This window comes from Erigeron canadensis, chromosome 1, assembly GCF_010389155.1.
Source record: "Erigeron canadensis isolate Cc75 chromosome 1, C_canadensis_v1, whole genome shotgun sequence".
In the NCBI taxonomy this organism is placed as follows: domain Eukaryota; kingdom Viridiplantae; phylum Streptophyta; class Magnoliopsida; order Asterales; family Asteraceae; genus Erigeron; species Erigeron canadensis.
In genome coordinates, this window is record NC_057761.1 from 33093929 (window position 1) to 33116211 (window position 22283).

Genomic DNA, 22283 nt, shown 5'->3' on the forward strand with positions numbered 1-22283 from the left:
ATCTACACACACCTCCAAATTTTCATTACATTTTCCAACGTAATATTATTTATTATGATTATTTTTTTAGATTATGGATATGTATCATTTTTTTGTTTTTTAAATTATTCAATTCATGCTTTTGATGCATTTATACAAGCAACACGTGTCCATCTCTTTACTCTCTCTCTACCCCTACTTTCTCGGTCTAACTTTGTTCCCTCCATCTTTCCAAAAGAACAAAAACAAAAATAAACATAAATCACAAAAAAAAAAAAATTAAATAAAATTAAAAATACCTAATTCTTCAATCCCCAAATTTCCCCTTTAATTTCACTTTTCTAGGGTTTTAAATTCGTTAATTTCGAGACAGAAAACAAACAATTATACATACTGAACATATACATATATACATATACATACATATGATTGTATAGATACAGATATATATACATAGATACAGGTTGGTATGGGTATGGCAGGGTTTGAAATTGGGGGAAATTTATGATTTTGGAGAGAGGGAAAATGGAGAAAGATGTTGAATCAAAGCTAAATATTAATAAAAATGATGATAATAATAATAAAGGTAAAACCTTTAAATTTAGAGCACCACAAGAAAATTTCACAATTCAAGATTTTGAAATGGGCAAGATCTATGGTGTTGGTTCTTATTCAAAGGTTTCATCTTTTCCCTTTTTTTCCTATAAGTAGTTAGGATTTTTTTTTTTAATTTTATTTTTTAACTATGTAGTTGCATTATTATTGTTGCTTTATATGGTGATTTTGATAACAAAGAAAACAATGATACCGAATCGTGCCATGGGCGGGATATGGGGAGGTGGCATGTAGACAGTCGTAAATTATTATTTTTCCTTTTTATGTATTTTTGTTTAATTAATATGGTTTTTGAAGATGTAGTAGTTGAAATTGTTGTTTTTGCTTTATATGTTGATCTTGATTTGTTGATTGATATGTGAACTTGTAATGTAGTTTTTGTTAGTTGCAATGTTGTGCTCTTATGTTCTCATAAATGCTGTAATATGTTTTATATCACTATATTGTGATATCTTGGTTCATATGGGGATGTGGCAAAGGCTCAGTTTGGTTGGAGCTGTAAAACAAAGCTCGAGCTCCATAAAGTCTCCAAAAAAAGCTACTCCTAGTTTTCGAGGGATTTCTTGGCCAAAGAAGCTAGAGTTAGTAGTGAAGTTAATCTAGGGGTGGGAATTTCAATGTGTTTAGGTGATTATGTTTAAATGGGTTTAAAGTGGATCATGGCATAATCAAGTGCTTACAACCTTTTAAATTTTTAGATGATAAAAATGCTGGACTTTTATACTAGTTTATTTTCGTCCAGATTGCAAACTTTTTCATTTGACACTGTTCCTTTTCTTATTATTGGCGTTGCTTTAGTTCCTAACTTCTGTAACTTCAGGTTGTGAGGGCAAAGAAGAAAGACACAGGAAAAGTGTATGCTTTAAAGATTATGGATAAAAAATTCATAACGAAAGAAAACAAAACTGCTTATGTGAAGTTGGAGAGGATCGTGTTGGATCAGTTGAGTCATCCTGGAATAATCCAACTTTATTTTACATTCCAAGACACTTTTTCACTATGTAAGCACATTTGGCTTATAGTTCATAGATCTGTTAATCTTGTAAATTTGCTAAAGTTACTTCCTTTGTTTATTTTTGTTTCTGATCTTTTCCCTTTATGGTATATACATTAACCCATTTGTTTGGTTTTATGTTGAAGACATGGCTCTTGAGTCTTGTGAAGGTGGAGAACTTTTTGATCAAATAACCAGGGTAAGTGAAAGTCATTAATTTCATTTGTTTTGTATGACCCTTCAAATGATCTTCTACATTTGTTATGTGTGCATTCCGTTGAAGTTTTAATTTGGGTTTTTTGTAGTTGAATGTATGTCTTCTACATATTTAATGTCACAATTAAGTAACGCCCGTCCACCTGTTTATTACATAGGGTCAACGAACATTCCAGGTTTTGAGACATCACAATCTCATCGCAAAATTAATTCTAAGTTCTGCCCATTGATTTAGAATAGGTTGATTAACTGATTTAGGTTTTATTCCATCTCAAATAGGTCAATGAAAAATAGTAGTAACTAAGGGTGTGTTTGGTAACTAGAGAAATGGAAATGGTTTCATTTCCCATGTTTGGTTGGTCAAGGAGTTGGGACAAATGAGGATTTCATTTCTCTAAATTTCTCCTTACCAAACAGCCCTAAAGGCGGACAGGTCAAACTTTTTAAAGTCCGCCAAAGTGTGTTTATAACTTTCCAAAGAGCCCTTTTTCATGATTAAGTTTGTTATTGCAATGATATGGTTTTTATATGCATAATTGGCGCATTAGTTATGTATATAGAACTTTAAAAAATGTAAAAGAAGTACATGATGGTCAACCGGGCAAGCCTGTGCTATAAGGGTTCACTTTGGTATGAACGTAGCTTGATCCATCACATGACATGTCCATCACATAGCAGTTTTATGCTTCTTTCTTTACTACAAAATTTTATTAGACCACGAATATTTATTGACATAGTGTTCTATTATTTTGTATAAGTTGAATGTAAGATTTCTATTATATCTATGGAGTTGGCTTTTACAGAAAGGCCGTTTGACAGAGGATGAAGCTCGTTTTTATGCAGCTGAAGTCGTGGATGCTCTTGAATACATACATAAGCTGGGTTTGATACATCGAGACATCAAGGTATTGTAATGAATATTTTGGTTTCCCTGAGATGCAGCTATCCTGATTGATAATCACATACACAAAATAACATCTCATGAAAAGAATGTTGACCACAGTACTTATGTTATATAGCATTTGGCATATGCCACTTTGTCAATAGGATTTTATAATAGTGAATGATTTCCTCAAAATTTTCATAGAAGGAAGATAATCTCTATTATAACTTGTAAGAAGAATACTTTAACAAAAAAGGTTAAGACATGACAAGTGTCATCATAAAATCTTTTGATTAACATATTCTGACAGCATGTTAATGACAGCCAGAGAACCTGCTTCTTACATCAGATGGACATATTAAGATTGCTGATTTTGGTAGCGTAAAGCCCATGCAGGATAGCCAGATAACAGTTCTTCCAAATGCAGGATCAGGTGTGTTTTCTTTTTGTTTTTAGAACGGCATTCTAATCTACTCCTAGTCCTAAAGTGTTCTGGGATCCAATAACTGTGGCCTAAATCATGGCATTCTTCTTCAGATGACAAGGCATGCACGTTTGTGGGGACCGCAGCGTACGTCCCTCCAGAAGTATTAAATTCTTCGCCTGCAACTATTGGGTGAGCTAAGTTCAGTTTTCATGTAATATATTTCCATTTTATAGTTATTGTTTTTCATATTGTATAATGACTCATCTATGCACCTTCTTAAATAATTGTGGACAGAAATGATCTCTGGGCACTTGGATGCACCTTGTTTCAGATGTTGTCGGGAACTTCACCGTTCAAAGACGCAAGTGAGTGGCTCATTTTTCAAAGAATTATAGCACGAGATGTCAAATATCCGGATTACTTTTCTGATCATGCCAGGGATCTGATTGACAAATTATTGGTAAGCAGCATACCAGCATTTTATGCTTTTTACCATTCAACTGTTCATTTTTTCTTGTCTGTCTTTGCCATTCTTACTTATCATAACTAAAATAATGATGCAGGATATTGATCCTCAGAAAAGACCTGGTGCGGGACATGATGGATATGATGCACTCAAGAATCATCCTTTTTTCAAAGGAATTGATTGGTGTGATATAAGGTCAAAGAGCCCTCCTAGACTTGTATTAGAGAAGGTATATCTGTTGTGCTTTAGTAGGGAATTTTACTTGGTCATTTCACTTTCTCAGTAGCCTTTATCTCGTATGTTTTCTTTTATTCAGTTGTCTGCAACTAATTGTCTAACCTGCTCTCTCTAACTCATTAAAATTGTTGCTTTTGACTGAGCACATTGCACACGTTGATCAAATTGGGTTCGGGATGAGATGGCCCATAGTCACATAAAACGTGGTACGCTTCGGTACGGGTACGTAATTCGCTAGGTGTGACAAATCCGGTACGGAGGGGGTAGGCTCATTTCGGTACGAGGCGGTACGGTGTACCATGTATTTGGTACGATGTACCAAAAACATAAACAAACAAAACTTATAAATTTCATAAGATAAAGATAAAATAACATGATAAAATCCAATAGAATAATGAAACAACAATAAAGTTTCTATTCTACTCGTTTCTTTTTTCCTTTGTCATTGTGAACGCTTCCGTCATCAAGGTCTTCCCAAGCCATTTCTTCAAGACGAGCACTAGAACCTTCTATATACGCACTTTCAGGATTGATGTCCCATTTTTTGTGAGGGCCTGATTTATAGGACTCGGAAAAACGGGATTGAAGTCGTATATTTGTGTGAATAAACACAAGTCTGTCGGCTCTTTGTAAATTTAAGCGATTCCTCTTCACGTTATGGATATATAAGTTGGTGTCTTAGTGATATAAAACTCTATAAAGGTTAGTATATATAGAAGAAAGATATATACATGTATATCTAAATTTGTAATTAATCCGAGTATTAAATAAGTTATTTTGTTAACAAGATACGTGTTAATTCCAAAATATATTGGGAATTTAAATGATACACTCTTTTTGCCGCTTAAGTTCTGGAATCTTGGTTTGGAAGTTGGGAAGTCAAAACGGAAATGGATCGCGTACCAGTGGGAATGGGTCATGTTTTTTTGCTTTTTGGTCCGTCGTACCAGTGGGAATGGGTCGCGTTTATTTTTGCTTTTTGGTTCCCGTACCACCCTGATTTGGTTCACCGTACCACTAGCGATCGAAACGCTAGCGACTTCCGTTTCGGTACACTTCGTACCAATACGAGATGCACGGGTCTATGAGCGTTTTATGTGACTATGAGATGGCACATTTTCAGTACGGGTGGGCTGGGTCAGGTTGTTGTATAACACTCTCTAGTTCTTTTTGAATCAGTTTATTTGTTAATTTTTATTTATTATAATAACATAAATATTAACATGATGATATAAATCCTGTTTTTTATGTGCATAAAAATACACGTTGGATGGCTATCTGCACTTCAGCCTATGTGAGCCATTTGATCGGTTTCGTGTTAGCTAATTTTCTTATTTGTTTCATTTTAGAAATATCACAACCCAAATCAACCCATTTTTAAGTTAATAGGTCAAAGTTGCCACTTCTATTTCACATGATGATACTATCTTAATTATAACTACAGGGTCACACCAGTGGTCGCTCAAGTGAGGGTGATGACACTCCAGATTCATCATGGAACCCAACACATATTGGTGATGCCACAGGGACAGGAGATACTGTTTCTGATGTCACTTCTTCCTCTGATACGGGCAGTATAACTAAACTCGCGTCAATAGACTCCTTTGACTCAAAATGGTACCTTGTGTTGTTATGGATATTACTACACATCTAGTTTTGAATGAAGATTTTTTCGTATACTTTTCTTCTCTAGGATACCAAAATGGTGCTGTCCTTATGCCTCAGTTGGTCAAACCGCTGTACTTGACTTCTGTTGCAAGCAAATTTTATTTTTTATTCTGGTCAAAACGGTTTGGAGTTAGGTTAATTGACCCAAAACACTTTTTGTCCAATTTATTAAATCTTTATAACCAGGCAGTGTCCTAAATATGATGACAAAAACATATTAAAGATGTTATTCATTGAAACTACTCTTCAGTTGACTTTCGAACAGTTCAACGACAAATTCTTTGCCAATCCAACCCTCTAGTGATAAACACAGCCAGCTGTATCGGCTCATGTATCACGAAGTAGGTCAAAGTTCCACATCAACTTTAAAACTACTCAAATAAGAGGGTTTCACTAATATGCCATGTAGAATAAGACAATGGACCCATGGCCTGACCTTTTAACTTCTCTGACAGGCAACAGTTTTTGGATCCTGGTGAGTCCATTCTTATGATTTCAATGGTCAAGAAACTTCAGAAACTATCAAGTAAGAAAGTACAACTTATCCTAACCAACAAGCCAAAGCTGATATATGTGGACCCCTCAAAGCTAGCAGGTAAAGGGAACATGATTTGGTCCGATGATCCCAATGAGCTTAGCGTCCAAGTTAGCAGCCCATCAAATTTTAAAATTTGCCTGGTTAGTGCTTATCACCCCTGTTAAGTTTCTACTTTGGTTAATTTGACTTTATTCTTTTAAACAAAATGTTCGAGATAGTTACCAAAAAAAGGGTAATGGGGGGAACCATGGCTCTGGTATACCCCATATGGGCTTATGATGCCTATGAAATACCTTTGCCTAAATCCCACATGATATGGGCACCCTTTAAGATCGAACCCACGTCTCTCAGCTTCACATGTGGGCCTAGGTTTCATTGCTAACGGGTACCACTCCATCTATGATGGATTGGTGTTCGAGATAGTTACTCAACATGGTTTGCAAGATGAGTAGATTTGGGAGTTAAAAAGTGGTTGAGTTAAAAAGGGTCGTAACTAGTATGTGTTCAGGTTAGGCCGGGTGGACCCACAAACTTTATTTGTCTGTTTTTGTATTCTTTAAATAACTAAAAGTTGTTGTGAGTACATACTAAAATCTTAATTCAGATTTTTTGAATGAAACAATTTAAGAGGTTGTAAGCATGAAAAAATTGAAATTTAAGCCTTTCTACCTGTTTGCCCCATTCACCTTATAGTTAAATTCATCTATTTGACCTATGGTAGAAGAAGCAAAGCACAATCCAAACTGCCTGATCCCTAAGTAAATGGGTTAATCTGCCACCTCCACTCCGTTATTATATTTCCATCATCTTTTCTGATTTTATACATCATAATTCAGCCAAAGAAAGTTATGACGTTCGAGGATCCAAAACAGAGAGCATATCAGTGGAAAAAGGCAATCGAGACCCTTCAAAACCGGTGATACCTGTTTTTATATGATTTGTTTACACATTCTTTTCATGTAACATTAATGTCGGACCTGGGGAATCCCAAGAACAGTGGGATTCCCCTAAGGAATCTGTTATATTCAAAAACAAAAATACATTCATCTCAGGACCTCTTTTTTTCTTGGTTTGATTTGATTTTAATTTTTGTTTTTTTTTTTTTTTTTTTTTTTTTTTTTTCTTCATTAGGGTATTTAGCTATTTAATTCATTTTACTTTTATTGACATTTGCCAGCTGAGATTGTACTGACTATGTAAGTTGTGATTGATGTATATTTGTTCACACCGTCTGGAAATGATATGCTATCTTCAGGTTTCCTCAAATTGTATATGTTCTCGTTAAATTGAGTTTGCAAAGTCAAATCTGTTCTTATAATCCTAGAATAACATTGATTTCGTTGATTAAGTAGACAGTGTTGTGTATTGTGCTAATGCATCTTCTGAACTGAATCTGTTGATGCATGATGCATCTTCTAAAAAGTTATCTATGTACCTTCTGCTTAGCGTGTTCCTTGGCAAAGAAAAACACACAAGGCAAAGGCAAATCTGTCCAACTATCAGGTAGCTCCACTAGCAAGAAAGTAAGTGAGGAGAGGAGCCAATGGGGGCTTGGTCCGTTCAACGTACGTTGTCAAGCGCGTTCGTGTTTAATTAGACCTTTTGAAAAGAAAAACCCATTTTAGTGTCTTTTTATGCTATTATTAGATAATAAGGTAATGAACTATTCTTATTTTGTTTTGTTATGAACTATACACACCTATTTTCCAATTAACTGAGAAAAATGAAAGATGAGAGAGAAAATAAGCAAGTAAAAGAGGCATGAATATCACAATTTCCCTTTCCTCCCTTTGAGATACCCACTTTGAGAAATGGCGCTCCCTTGGGGTATCTTGTACCTCTTCGGCATTCAGCCCTCCTTAACAAATAATGTGTTAGATGGCGGATCCACACTTTTTGACAAGTGGTGGCTAAAACAAAAAAATGTCGTTGGGATATTTTTTCCTTTTAGGAATGAGTTCTTTCTTCAATTTTAGCCAGTATACAAAATATATCAAAATTCCATTGTTGAATTACAAGTCGTTAGAGTCGGTCTTCCATATGTCTAGTGCATTGGTTTGCCTATTAGATGGACTGGTTAGTGGCCATACTACATGAAGCCATTAGCGAGTTTCAATTGAACCACCTCCTCCCCTTATTTAACTTTGGTTTTTTTCGGATCGTTGGTAATTTCTACTCTTTCTTGTTCCCTTGGTCCCGTATTCAACTCTGCCTGGATGTGACATTTATAATATTGTCTCAAATGATTAGTAAAACGTTTGAGCCCACAAGTCGTAGAATTATGCTAGTTGTAGAATTCGTAACAACTTGTAAAGCTAGGATGCTCCATGCATGAACTCTCCTCCTTTTGCTTCCACAATGTGAGCCATGAACATGATATATATAGCAACTTGCCATTATTTCAAATATTCGATTCGTTGTCTATTCCTTTTATATAACTTTTTGCATAGATAATGGGATATGATGATGGTATATCTACATGTAGTTAATTAGTTTATCGTTTATTGGATCTGGTATCAAATCTTACTATATGTAGTTAGTAGTTAGTATGGTATATATATGTCCATGTAATTGAATCTTGATTTCCAATTTTCTAAACCAATATGAATCATTGTTAAGTTGTTTTAAATAAGTAGATACTGAATGCAAATAAGCATTACTACAAAACTACTACAATTACCAATTAAAAGTACTAAATTTATATGGTTAATGTTTACGGTGTATTTTTGTTTATCATATTGGACCAATTATATTGATCAAATTATAACCGGACAGTATTACATTATATGTTGACATATTGTCACTATTATTTTAAATCATTGATTAGAAATTATTTGGAAGCTAGGCATGATCATTTCAATTCTCACTCATGTCATAATTATTATTTCTCGGACCAAAATTCGTTCATCGTATGCATTCAAAATATGTCAAGCCTTTATAAGCTCAAGCTTGACTTAGCAATTAGATTATACTAAATTTGATTTATATGCTTTAAGTACAAGCTCGAGTTAATTGATAAAAACTCTAGCTAACAGCTCGAGTTAATTGATAAAAACTCTAGCTAACAGCTCGAGCTGTTTGAAAGATACAAATAGTACCGTGGCGCAACATAATTTATATGATCACTGTGTCGTTGCAGTTTCAATGGTTTGAGGTGATTCAGATGGAGGACTAATAGCCACAGAATGATGATTACTATCAGCTGGCAAATCACCGTGTATATCTCGATCATTTAGCGTTGCAGGCATAGAAATCATTGTTTTACTTTTGTTTAGGTTTGCTTTAGCCACAGGAATCATCGATTTATTTTTACTTAGTGTTGCACCACGTACCGGCATCAGTGATACACTTTTGTCTAGTTTTGAAGACACGGGAAGTGATGATTTACTTCTGTTTAGTGTAGGAATTTCAGCACAGATTAGAACTCCCATTGCGATACCGATCACTTTTACTTCTTTTTTCACTTCTTCTTCTGGGATCTTTTCGCCCTCATCGCTTCCCTCTTCAAGATTGTCAGTCATTTTATGCGTGGCTGATCGTTTCTTGTACTTGAATACGAAGTACAAGATCATTTGAACAACACCAAAGAGGAACCCAAGTATATTTGGAATCTGTAAAACAAGAGTATTCTCAATAAGTTATATATCTTATGTTAAATAAGTAAAACTTTGAAATTAAGTTGTTTTGTTTCATTAAATTACATACCGCAATATTGATATCACGGAGAAGATAACCATAACCGAACCATACAACGGCATTGACGGTGAGTGCAACTGTCAATAGAATTGGCATGAATTCTACACTCTTTGATTGAATAACTATTTTCTGCAACAACAAAAAAACCAATATTGCTTATATAGAAATACATAAATGGTCTTATGTGAATACGTAGTTGTTTATCATTCAAATTAATATATATTGTAAAAAAAAGGTAAATGGATGGGAACCCTCTGGTCTCATGTATCGTATTGGTACCCAGAGTGCACATCATCCTAATTATATATTGTATATGTATATACTTACCAAAACCCCCAAAGGTGCAAGAAAAACACACAAGGAAAACACAAGGCAAATCCATCCAACTACCACGCCACGGGTAGCTCCATGAGCAAGAAAGTAAGTGAGCACAACTATCAATCCGAACCCAACAATTATCAACGACACAAAGACTATCAAGCACCTCATCTGCATATACATAATCATTTAAGTTGTTTTAATAAATTAGACTTATCTCCTTACTGTAATAAAAATAAACACAACGATGCAAATGTACGTACTCTAGCCTTCTTTGGAGCGTAAAAGAGAAAGATGCAAATGTAGAAGGATTGAATGAAGCATCCAACAGAGTTAATTGTGATTAAAAGCATGGCATTAGTCTTGAGCAGCGCATAATATATCCAAAGCATCGCACTGAACAAGCCAACGATGTAAGGTGTTGCTTGAAATCCGGAGGTTGATTTCTTCTTGTACACTTTGTAGAATGTTGGTCTGCAGATTATATATCAAATGTTATGTGTTAGCAAAATTTAACTCAATAAATCAGTGAAAGAAAACTAATTTGCCACAAAAATTAAGTACTTCAATAATATAATTGATGTCTAAATATTATGGGACTTACAATGGAGAAAGAAATACCAACAATGAAATAACATTGCCTACAAGTATTAGCAAAATCAAAAATTAGCAACACATATATATTCCCAAAAAATGTATGTATATATGCTTTAGTCGATCTTAATAGCATGCAATGGTAATAACATGCTTGAAGATGTTACTGATACGTACGGTTCAAACCACTAACAAACTATCACGTCATTCTATTTAAAAAAATAATAAAATGAAGGGATATATATTACCAACAAGGCCAACTGCAAATGTGAGAGTAGCCGAGTTCCCAGCTGCCATCTTAATTTCTTAAAATGATTACTACAACTAACTATGTGTATATTCTTTCCTTTTTTTTTTATATTTTTTTCTCACACACTATGTATAGTATGTGTTGATTCAATAGATGTATCTATCACTATCACTATATATATGATGCCTGAGATGATGAGTGGGTATTGCATAAAATGTAAGAGTATTGATTCCTTATATAGGGAGAAATTGGTAGAGTGTGAATGGTCGAACGTATAGTAATGGCCAGGTCGATCTAAGGCCAAACATAATATCTCTCGTTAGCCTAGCAATGGCTAGCACGTGTATTATTCCCTTTTTATTTTTTTTATATAGTTTTCTAAGAGGCAAAATCAAACACTGTAAATCCTACACCATATCTTTGTGTTTAGTGGAACTTGTGAACTTGCCCTCCCATCAGCCGTTCAGGTAGTGTTTTTGTTAGTTCAATACCTAGCTTATAATATATATGTTCATTTTCGTACGTTTACGATACATGTTCATTTGTTTGTGTTGATGAATAAAGACAAATGAACGAGACAAACAAATGAACATATAATTAAATACACTAACCTCAAATTCAATTTTACAAAACATCGATTTTATATATAAAAATTATTATCCAAAGCCGCCGGTTGTTAAAAGGCGTTGTGGACACCGTAAAAGTTGCGTTCATCTTGGACGCTACTGCTATGTTCTTGAGTTTTTTTAAGAGATGAAAAGAAAGGAATCCAAATGATCTTAAAACAATTTGTGTTCTTGAGTTTTTTTTAAGGATGGAAGAGAAATGAAAGGGTAGGAAGTGGAGTGATAATCTAGTTGATTTTGTTCCTTAAATCTTCCTCCCACTTTTGATATGATTTGAAAGGATTCAATATCTTCTAATCTAATCTTATCTCATCACTTCTTTTCTTTTAATTAGGAACTCAAGAACCTAACATACGAGAACGCATTCTTGATGTAGGCGTCGAGTTGTTTGCTCATGTTTTAGACGCTGACAAAATTTATTTTGAAAATATAAATTTAATTATTTCGAAATTATTGGCAAGCTGTCGGCTAGGAGCGTGTGTGTTTTGTTTTTTTTATAAAATTTTTTTCCAGTATTCTTATTTTTATAAAAAAAATTTCTATAAAATACAACCATTTCACCACACTTCACTCTAATTTTTTACATTTCTTTTTATACATTTCATACATGTCAAAAAAAAAAAACAATAAGAAAATTTTATCTTAATGTCAGCTTGATCCCTATTTTGAAAACTACTACTCGACATATTGTTACTGAAAATGTCGTGTTCAAATGCGGCGGGTTAAATAAAAAAAAGTTGAAAAATTGTATAAAGACAAATACAATAGCTATATTAATGTTTTAAATGTTATTACATATACATAAGATGTAACGATGATAAAAGTTATTATATATTAAAAATGTTATTTGATGAAAATAATCAAAACCATATGTTTATTTTAAAACCGTAACCATATGAAAGTTGTTTTATGCAAACACGAGAACCCAAAAAATTTAATGTCAAGAAAATGAAAATAGAAACTTTAATATTGGGCAAAAGTTAAAAGATAAAAATTTTAAAAGTTTAAATTAAGATTGGTAAAAACTATTATGTGCTATAAGAAATTATACATTACACGCATAAATCACTTGTACAATCATATAACTTTTTACTTATAATTTAAATTAAAGTGTTTATTTAATTTTGTGTTAAAAAGTTAAGAAGTACTCGTAATAATATATTTGAGAATGAAGTGGAGAAACGGTCCTATTGGAAAGAGTAATTTTGGATAGGGAAAAGTTGATGTAACACTAATATGACGTTGTGAAATATAAAGAAAAGATCTTTCCTATAAGACTATCAAGTGTAGCTCTTTAAAGAGTATTCTCTCTCCAAAAAGTGCTTGAGAATGCCCCTGAATGCCACCAGGGGCGTTCATAACCATAAAAATGGCTTGCCCCTTCCATTTTGAACGCCTTTGCCCTTGAGTGTGATTTAATATTAATTATCCGATTCTTCAAGCAAGTTAGAAAAGAAGGTGGAATTGGTCATTGTCTTAAAAACTTTTGATCTTAAATAAACGGTTAAACAAGAATGGCTAGACGGTAGCTGAAAGATTAGCTTTGTGAAGGAGATTTAAGTGGGTTTAAAAGCTACAAAAATATCTATAAATATATTTCTATCAACTAAATATAAGGGGGAGAGGAGTGGTCATCGGCATGGTTGCGGCATGCCTAGCCCGCTGAACAAATACCGCCGCCATCAAGACGGCATTCCGACGGCATGGAGGTCGACGGGCTTTAAGCCCTGCGAGGGTTAAGAAGAAAAGAGACGTTGAGGAGAGTGGGGGAGCGTGCAGGTGGTGGGGTCCAGCCATTCTAGTAATCGTTTTCAACATAAAAAATAATAATAATAATAATCTCTCAGCTTTTTATATATACATGGCCGACCATATATGTATATATATTTTTCATATGGATTTTTGGGGAAGATGAACATAGTCAAAAGCAAGTTTTAAATTTGCATCTTAAGTCCCTGAGCTTATATATGCTTATATAATAGTTCTTCTAGTTTTGAACAGTTTAAGTTTAGAACTTAATTTTATAGTATAAAAATTACATTTTGTTTAAGATTGTAGATGTTTATTGTTATTATGAATAAAGTTTAAAGTTATTGTATTTTTGTTATAAATGTTTAATTAAATTAAATGAAAACAAAGTAATAAAAAATTTGAGAGGGTTGAGAAGGTCATGAATGCCATTGAAAATGGTTGGGAGGGTTGAAAAGGAAAATTAAGTTGAAGGTATTTAATTGGTGGAATTTAAGAGGAATGATTCTTCTCCCCCTAATTATAGAATGATATTTATAAACACAATCACCATCGAAGACTATATATTATATTTATATAAAAATATAGATAAACGACCATATACAAACAATCATAAATGAACTAACATGTATGAATGAAAGTTCGAATATAATTTAAGGATCAAAAGCTATGTTCATTAACGAATAATTTTTTTATTTTATGTTCGTCCATTTAATCAAATGAACGAACACGAACAATTTTTCCACATACCAAATTATGAACGGTTCGTTTAACATTAATTGATTACTTCCTTTAGCACATGTATATTCCTTTTTCTTTTTTTATAATCGTTTTCTAAAATGAAAAATCGAACACCATAAATCGTAAATCATATATTTGTATTTAGTGGAATTATAGCTTGCACTCTAACAGCAGTATGGTTGGATCAGTGGTAAACACTCTTGCCTCTGGAGACAGAGGTCATGGGTTCGATCCTCATCCCATGCAAAGGTTGGAGGGTCTTTTCTATCATTTAGGTAGAAACTGAAAGCAGCCTCTCTACTTAGGTAGAGGTAAAGTCTGCCTACATCTTAACCTCCCCCATACACCGTCGAGGTATTGAGGCTCAAAACCCACAGAAAGCGACACTGAACAGTTACTTACTTTTTATAGCTTGCACTCTAAACAGCAAACTTAATTGCTAAGTGGAATTGGAGTAAGATAAAAAAAAAAATTCAAAAAAAAATGTTGAAACTCTTTCAAATATGTGAAAGTATTCATTAAACATATTAGTAATTAAATGTATTGTACGACACACGTAGAAATTGTTACTTAAACTAGTAGGGAGTTTTCTCCCTATCAGGTATTTTAAATAGGCATTTCTATTTCAAGGGTACCCTCTAACGCGGATCCGATTAAAACAACGTATGCTAGACCCCTCGTTGTCGAATCGCGACATGAAGTTTCAAATGAAATTCAACTTTAAAAAAAAAAAACAAAAAACCATCCATCATTTCTAAAACTTGTGTATTTGATACATAATTATTATATCTCAAAAGAAAAATAAACCTTTTTTTACACAGTACTCTATGCCTATTGGTGAAAAGTTCTCGAGACTTTACACAACTGAAGGGGTGAGTGTGAATGCGGGTAACGCAGCGGGTATCTCATTACTCTTGTGGGTACCCGTTAGCACCCCTTTCTGTAAATAAGGGTAAAGGATGCAACGTAAAGAAGTCGAAATTTTACCGTGTTTTTTTTGTTTTTTTCATTCCAAGACACAGGGTAAATCCTAAATGAACAACCGTGATTTTGATATCACTATTATGAGTTGAACCATGACATATTATACTTAGCTTAACAAAGACTTGATATCTGTTTTATGTATCTTCGTTACGTAGTGGTTACAACGTGTCAAGTTTTAAAACATTATTAATAAACAAATGAAAAAGTAAATTACGGAGATTAAATCGTTAACTGTCTTTGTTTTGACACGTGTACGTACGCGGGGAAATTTTTTTTTTTTTAAATCGACCTGACGAATAACAGGACAACAACATTAATTAAGAAAACCGTTGATATATATTGAGGTTGTGTACGAAATCTGAATTGAAAGTATATATGGTATTACATTACATGCGACATCAACTTTAGCAATTTGTTTTTTTCCCATCAATATTTTGGTATCTGTCAGAAGATTTGTTTTTTGCAACAACCTCTTTTTCAAGAGGCCCTAGCTAGTAGCTACAGCCACAATTTTCATGATTGGAGAAAAAGGAAATTTGCTTTAATTGTTACAGAGAATTAAACAAGTCGACATGATATAATTTTTTTTTTTCTAAAGTATTTTTTCATCCCTGCAGTTATTGGAATAAGCACTTTTCAAGTTTTCATCCTCACCGTTATAAAAAAACTTTAAAAAATTCAAAAAATAAAAAATGAAAATACCGAAAATACCGAAACGGTAATAACAAAAATACCATAAATAGTTGTACCGGAGTACCCTCCAATACCGGTATTACGAGTAATACTACGAGTATTTAAAACATTGTATGTACGTGTTTGCATTTGAAAGTGATTGACTAAATTCTCAAATGTATGTGTATATGTTTTTTGTTTTATTTGGATTAAATTGTTACCGGCAATTTTATTTTGTTTTGTTTTGTTTTGTTTTGTTTGAAAAGTTCTCCTGAATTTGTTAATGATGAGGATGAAAAATGCAAAAAAAACAAACCACAGGGACGATTTTTGCACTTAGTTCTATAAAGATGAAAATGCCCTCACGTGACTTGCATGTGAGGGGGTTAATGACAAAGTTATAACGGCAGGGACGAAATGCAAAACACGAGGATGATTTTAGTCAAAAGTTGAAGGCGAGGATGAAAAGTGCTTATTCGAAAAACCACATGGACGAAAAAAGTACTTTGGGCTTGTTTTTTTACATCGAAGAAAATGGGTCGATTATTAATTTTAGTATCGTGAAGCTAATTGCTAATGGTTTTTTTTTTTTACATATTATTATTAGAGAAAATTACATTTTTGGTCCCTTAAGTTGGCAGGATTTCCAGTTATTGCCCTTAAGTGAATTAATTATAGAAAAAACCCTAAAGTTGGTCAAAATTTTCACTTTTCACTCTGTGACTAACAGTCGTCTATTAGCTCCGTTAAGTGAGAAGCAGATTCGTCAGTTCACCATGATCCCTTCTTTTTATTCTCCCCAACTCAAACACAAACCCAAATTTTGAAAATTACAACGATCGAAAAACGAAACGTAAACTGAAAAAAACACACCAAGCACACACACACTTCACACACACACATCTGAGATCGGAAACAAGGGTTTTTGGATTCGGAATTGCTTGGATCGGGATCAGTTTTGGCTAGATTTGGTTGGATTTGAAGTGCAATTGCTTTGTTTTGGCTTTCTTTTCGATTCAACCAAGTTTTTCTGGCGAAGTCTAGATAGGATTTATTTTGGCTAGGGTTCGTTCGCGATTGATTTCCGAGTCCATTGCAACATGTTTCATGTTCTGATTCAGAGCTAACAAGAGATAAATCTAAATTTTAAATTTTCGATTGTAATTTTCAAATTTTTGGGCGTCGTGAGTTCAGTGGACATTTCGTTTTCAGCAAAACCTAACGAATCCGGTTTGCGTGTGAAAAGAAGGGATCATAGTGAAATAACGAATTTGTCATTCACTTAACGGACCTAATAGACGGTTGTTAGTCACTGAGTTAAAAGTGAAAAATTTGACCAACTTTAGGGGTTTTTCTGTCATTAATTCACTTAAAGGCAATAACTGAAAATCCTGTCAACTTAAGGGACAAAAAATATAATTTTCTCTTATTATTATCATGTATTTAGCGCGAGTATATATAGTTTCATAATTAGATTAGTATTTTTAAATTTTTCTAATTAATAGATGTTACTCGCATATATCAAGCTTGTAAACTTATGAAAAATATCTTAAAAACAATAAATAAAAAAGAAATAGATTATATAATTAGTACTGTACATCATTCAATCGAGCTTTGTTTCCTTTTTAATTTCATCCGTAGCTCATATGTTTTTTACTTCAATTCCTTTTCTTTTTTCATTTTTTTTTTTTTCTTTTTTTTGTAATGTGTGATACTTCAAAAATAAAATTATGTAAATAACGTGATTTTCTATATTAACCTATTAATTTCATATGTTCTAAAATAAACCTATTAATTTCAAGTCTCAAATATAATCACATATATATATAAATATTCAAGAGGAAAGAAGAAGAAAAAAAGTTGTAGTCTAAATTACTTGAGACAATTGCTATAAATATTAGGTGATTAATATGTTATTAATCCTTTGCCTTTTCAAAATAAATAACTAAAAAAATCGCTTGTACGTACATAGCATCCATTTGACTGCTAGTTGACAATAAGCCTGGGAAATGATCTAAGAGGATACGTGTACGCGAGCTAACTAATCAACAACGCTAAGTCACACATCGTACGTGTTTTGTCCATTTAACTAAGAGTGACTCAATGCCGTCTCTGAGAAATTATAGACCTCGGTCGAGAAAAGAAAAAAGGGGGTCCAGAGGATAGGTGCAATAATTATAATTATGTAAACTAAGATATAAAAACGATGATAAATATTATAACAAATTGGTACGTGAGTTTTTTTTTTCTTGTTAAGTACTATTGTTTAATTTTTGGATAATTATTAAAATTTATAACGGGCTTAATTAATAACATATATTTTTATATAAATACATAAAAAAAATAAAAAATTAGACCACTTTAGAAATCGGACCTCGGTTGATCGTCCACTTCGTCCTATGCTTAAGCCCCCAATGGAGTGACCGCATATCTAGTTGGACACAATACTACCCATGGCTGGAGTACATCAACTATCAACCATCCTCAGTTGACTAATTTCAAATCATGCTAATTGTCACAACTTTATGCAAAGTAATTTTATAAGTAAAAACTATTACTATTATAATTAATTAATCAACTATGTTTTATTTTTACCATTTGGATATTAATTTCTTTTTTTTAGCCACCTTACAATGAGCAAAACTATTAAGCTCGTTTCCTAAATTTAGATATTATCACATATTGGATATCTAGTCATATGAGATGAAGACGACTTTAATCTTCTAAGAAGAATAATGTTCTTTGTAGAAAACCTTTTTTAGTTTTTATGCAATTATTGGAATTAATTAATTCCATTTCACAGATCCACTTCCATTTACAACGATGGACCATTGTTGGACCCTCTTGAGCTTTATTTCCATTACTATCAAAAGGTGATTGTACAGTAAACTTGCTCTAACAGTCCAAGCCCAGGTGTGGCCCTATATATTCATTAAATCTAAGTATATTGGTCCTTTTCTCATATCTAAATTAGGGATGGCAAAAAAAAACCCGACCAGGTGGGGAAACCCGAAATCCGATAGGAAACCTGATACCCAAACCCGTTCGGGGCAGAGACTCGGGCATGTCTAGCCCGACCCGACCCGACCTGATATCAATACATATATCTATATATTTATAAGTAATTAGTTTTGAATCTATATTCCACACTAATATCAACAAAACTTGTATCTATGTTCAATAACTTACACATCCATTTCTCAAAACATCATGAATAAGTAGTATCCTTTCTCAAATCATACAAGTTTTAGTAAATACTTTTGAAAAATACTATCCTTATCGGGTCAGGTTTCGGGCTTGATTTTATCCCCAATGGGGTCCCCGATAAGGTACCCGATGGGTATCGGGTCGGGTTTGATCGTATGTTCCTTATCGGGTTCGGGTTCGGGTTTAGTACTACCCGCCCCGAACCCAACCCATTGCCGTTCCTAATCTAAATGTCTAATTGGGATCGGCCCTATTTATGGATCAACAAGGTCCGGGCGTCGCCCCATTGCATTATCATATTACGATAATACGATTACATGTAAAACGTGATATTGACTTTTCTAAATTCTAACACTCCCTATATTAAGATCTCCATCTCCTAATTAACCAAAGACTATGCATGAACATTATACAAATTGATAAAAATCAATATTCATTTAAAGAAAATAACACATAGATAAATATATAATGTAAAATATATTATTAATGTGTGTTAAAAAAAATATGTATAAATAATAAAAACCAAAAGAAATAATTCAACACATATTGAGTGTGCGTATATTACTAATCAGTAAAAGAAAACAAAAGCAAACAAAATTGTGATGGATATGTCGTAAACGTCAAAGGGTTCACCCCAAGTGTAAAGAAACAACTAAGGGGCGTTTGGTATTGCGATTTTAAAACAAAATCTGCGTTTTCAAAATAGATTATGCATTTTCAAAACTGCATTTTGAAAAACATGTAGGTACATGCTTTTCAAAAACTGCATTTTCATAGCCAATAATCACTTTATAACGCAATTACAAACACCCTCTAAAAGAAAAATGGATCTATAAATTGGACCATGGTTGCAAAAGTTTCAGATCTAAGGACTAATGATGCTAAGAAACTTGAAAACAATTGAATTTAAAAAGTGTAAAAATCACATGGACCATTCATGTAAAGGGCTAAAAATCATAGGGACCATACGTAGAATAAAATAAAACAAAAACTATATAAAACGCATATCTTTATCTTTACAATATTATAAACTCTTTTGGCTCTTTTAGTTATGGTATATCTTAAAATCCAATTTTTGAAATGTCGAAAATAAATACATTATCCTATTTTACATCAATAATCTACATCTCTCATTGCCGCCACCACCACATCGCAACCACTATATCGCGCACACATCAATCTAGTAGTTATAAAATGTGTAATGTTAGTTTATTTTTAATAAGAATTTAAACTTAGTTGTGGGACAAATTTAAATTCAATTCTCCAATATAGAAAAACAAATACCTTAAAAGACAAGAATTTTAATTAACTTGATAACCAAGGAATATAACTAACTAACATAGCTAGCTTCCTTATTAACTGGTATGTATTTTAAGTATTTTTAATGTTAAAATGATTACTTAATACTTGCATAAGCTTTTATGTATGTAGTAGGTATTTTGAGTCATCATGCCAATTTAAAGCTAAACCAAATGTCTATTAATAAGAACAAACTAAGGTTTTGGACATTGTATGTTAACAACTTGATAAACTGTCCAAATTATTTAATATGATATACGTGACAACCCATATGAGACGCCACGCAGGTCCGGCCCTGGTCATGGGCGGGCTGGGCGACAATCCTGAGCAACAAACAACAAGGGGCAGAAATTTTTTTGAGTTTATCTAATCTAGATCTGAGCATGTTTCGAATCTATCGTGGTTATTATACAGATTTTGGATGATTCGTAAACTAAACAGTGTTTTTTAGTGAAGGAAGTATCTTTTATTTAGTTATGAAGAAGTTGAATGTGAAAATAAAACTAAAGGCATGTTTAAATGGAGTTTGTTGGGTGGGTTTGCTCGAAGAAGAAAGAGATAAAACATTTTTGCTTTTTAATTTATTTTTCTAAAACCCTTATAATATGCAGCACTTTGACAGTTTGACCGGCCTATCTTTGACTGCCCACATTTTCAATGAAATAATTTTACAGATGTATTTTCTTAATAGTTTGACTAGTTTTTATTTTTAGATGTTATAGTGGGTTTTCCAATAAGATTCTAAAAAGATAATTGGTTGTGTTTATTTGTAATTAAAAGATCTGTTACATGTTTAAATTTAAATTAATCAAAAGATATTTTATGTAATTTTTTCTCTTTACCTTTTTTTTTATAGAAAAAATATAGTTGATTATCCAAAAAGTGCTAATAAAATATGTTGCTGTCGTTGAAAACTATTACAATTTATATAGAGTAAAAAAAAGTTGAATGTATCATAAATTTGTATCTAATGAAAGTGTTTAACTAATATTGATTACTATAATCTATTTAATATTTTTACTCAAATTCTCACAAATACATCATTTGAGGTGATAGGTAATATAGAAATTTCAACTAGAAGTTCATTTCTTCAACTTACAAATATGTAACTGTTATTTATTTAAAAAGGAATAAATTATCACTTTACAATGTTGTACGCTCTTAAGTAGTTTGATTACAAAATTTTAGTACGGGGCAATTTCTGGCTACTAGCCCTGAGCATCACATAAATCAAGACCGGTCTGACGCCGCATGCAAGTTTTTAATTGGTTGGCTCATGATTTGAACATTTTTACTAAGTTCTTAACATACAATATCCAATCTAATAGTTGGTTCCCACTATAAACATTTGATCATAGTTATTTATATTTCGGCGCACTTAACCCAAAAAAATATTATTGTTGGTGTTGAAACACTCAACATACTCCTGCGAGCCAAGTCCTTCAACCCTTTTAGAATTGATGGTGAGTCTAAACAAAAATAAACCCAGCTAGCCTTGCACCTCACATTAGGCATGTGCACAAATCAAACCCCGTCCCGACCCGTGCAAACTCGAAACCCTTTAATGCAACAAAATTGTTGATCCGTGACCCGGTCTGTTACCCTATTGGGTGGGTCAGTTCGGTTCAGGTTTAGACGGGTTCGATTCTCGGGTTTAAGGGACATTTGTTCATCAACTGTCAAAAGTCGGTCCGGACCAACCCAAGCAGAGACTTGACAAGCCGACAGTGCAACAAAATCGAATTCGTGACCCAGACCGTTAACCTATAAGACGGGTCAAATCGGTTATAGATGGATCTGAACCGCATCTCAGATTTTGGTCATATGCTCACAGCTCACCCCATTTCAGCTATTTGTGATTTCGGGGAAGTCTAAATTGTGACCCACAAAGAACTTATATCCTTCCAGCGGCCCACGTCTAGTCTATTTTTCAAGATATGAGCTTTTTGTTGTGATTAATTTAATTTGACTAGCCAAAGCCAACCACATGATGACAAATCCCAATTATAATTTGACTCTTCATTTTATTTTGTTGGCTGGGGACACGCTCAATAGCCACATCACATGCCCCGTTTTTTCTTTGGGCTTTATTTGGTCTAGCCAAGTCAACAGTCCAACACACCC

At 33.2% G+C, this 22283-nt stretch overlaps 2 protein-coding genes across 2 annotated transcripts; one reads left to right on the forward strand and one right to left on the reverse strand.

Moving 5' to 3' along the window:
• The first annotated feature begins 237 nt into the window (after positions 1 to 237).
• LOC122604804 (3-phosphoinositide-dependent protein kinase 2) lies at positions 238 to 7074 on the forward strand. The gene is made up of 11 exons (XM_043777669.1): positions 238 to 657; positions 1415 to 1595; positions 1735 to 1787; positions 2608 to 2709; positions 3012 to 3120; positions 3225 to 3303; positions 3409 to 3574; positions 3678 to 3809; positions 5262 to 5434; positions 5941 to 6163; positions 6860 to 7074. Exons 1-11 carry the CDS (start codon positions 484 to 486, stop codon positions 6941 to 6943), a joined length of 1476 nt encoding a protein of 491 aa, XP_043633604.1. The 5' UTR covers positions 238 to 483; the 3' UTR covers positions 6944 to 7074.
• Positions 7075 to 8935: 1861 nt separating this feature from the next.
• Positions 8936 to 11077, reverse strand: LOC122578803 (bidirectional sugar transporter N3-like). Its single transcript, XM_043750848.1, has 6 exons — positions 10880 to 11077; positions 10642 to 10678; positions 10301 to 10511; positions 10047 to 10208; positions 9729 to 9848; positions 8936 to 9634 (listed from the first exon to the last, which is right to left on the reverse strand). The coding sequence occupies exons 1-6, from the start codon at positions 10926 to 10928 to the stop codon at positions 9146 to 9148; spliced, it is 1068 nt and encodes a 355-aa protein (XP_043606783.1). The 5' UTR covers positions 10929 to 11077; the 3' UTR covers positions 8936 to 9145.
• Between the last annotated feature and the right edge of the window lie 11206 nt (positions 11078 to 22283).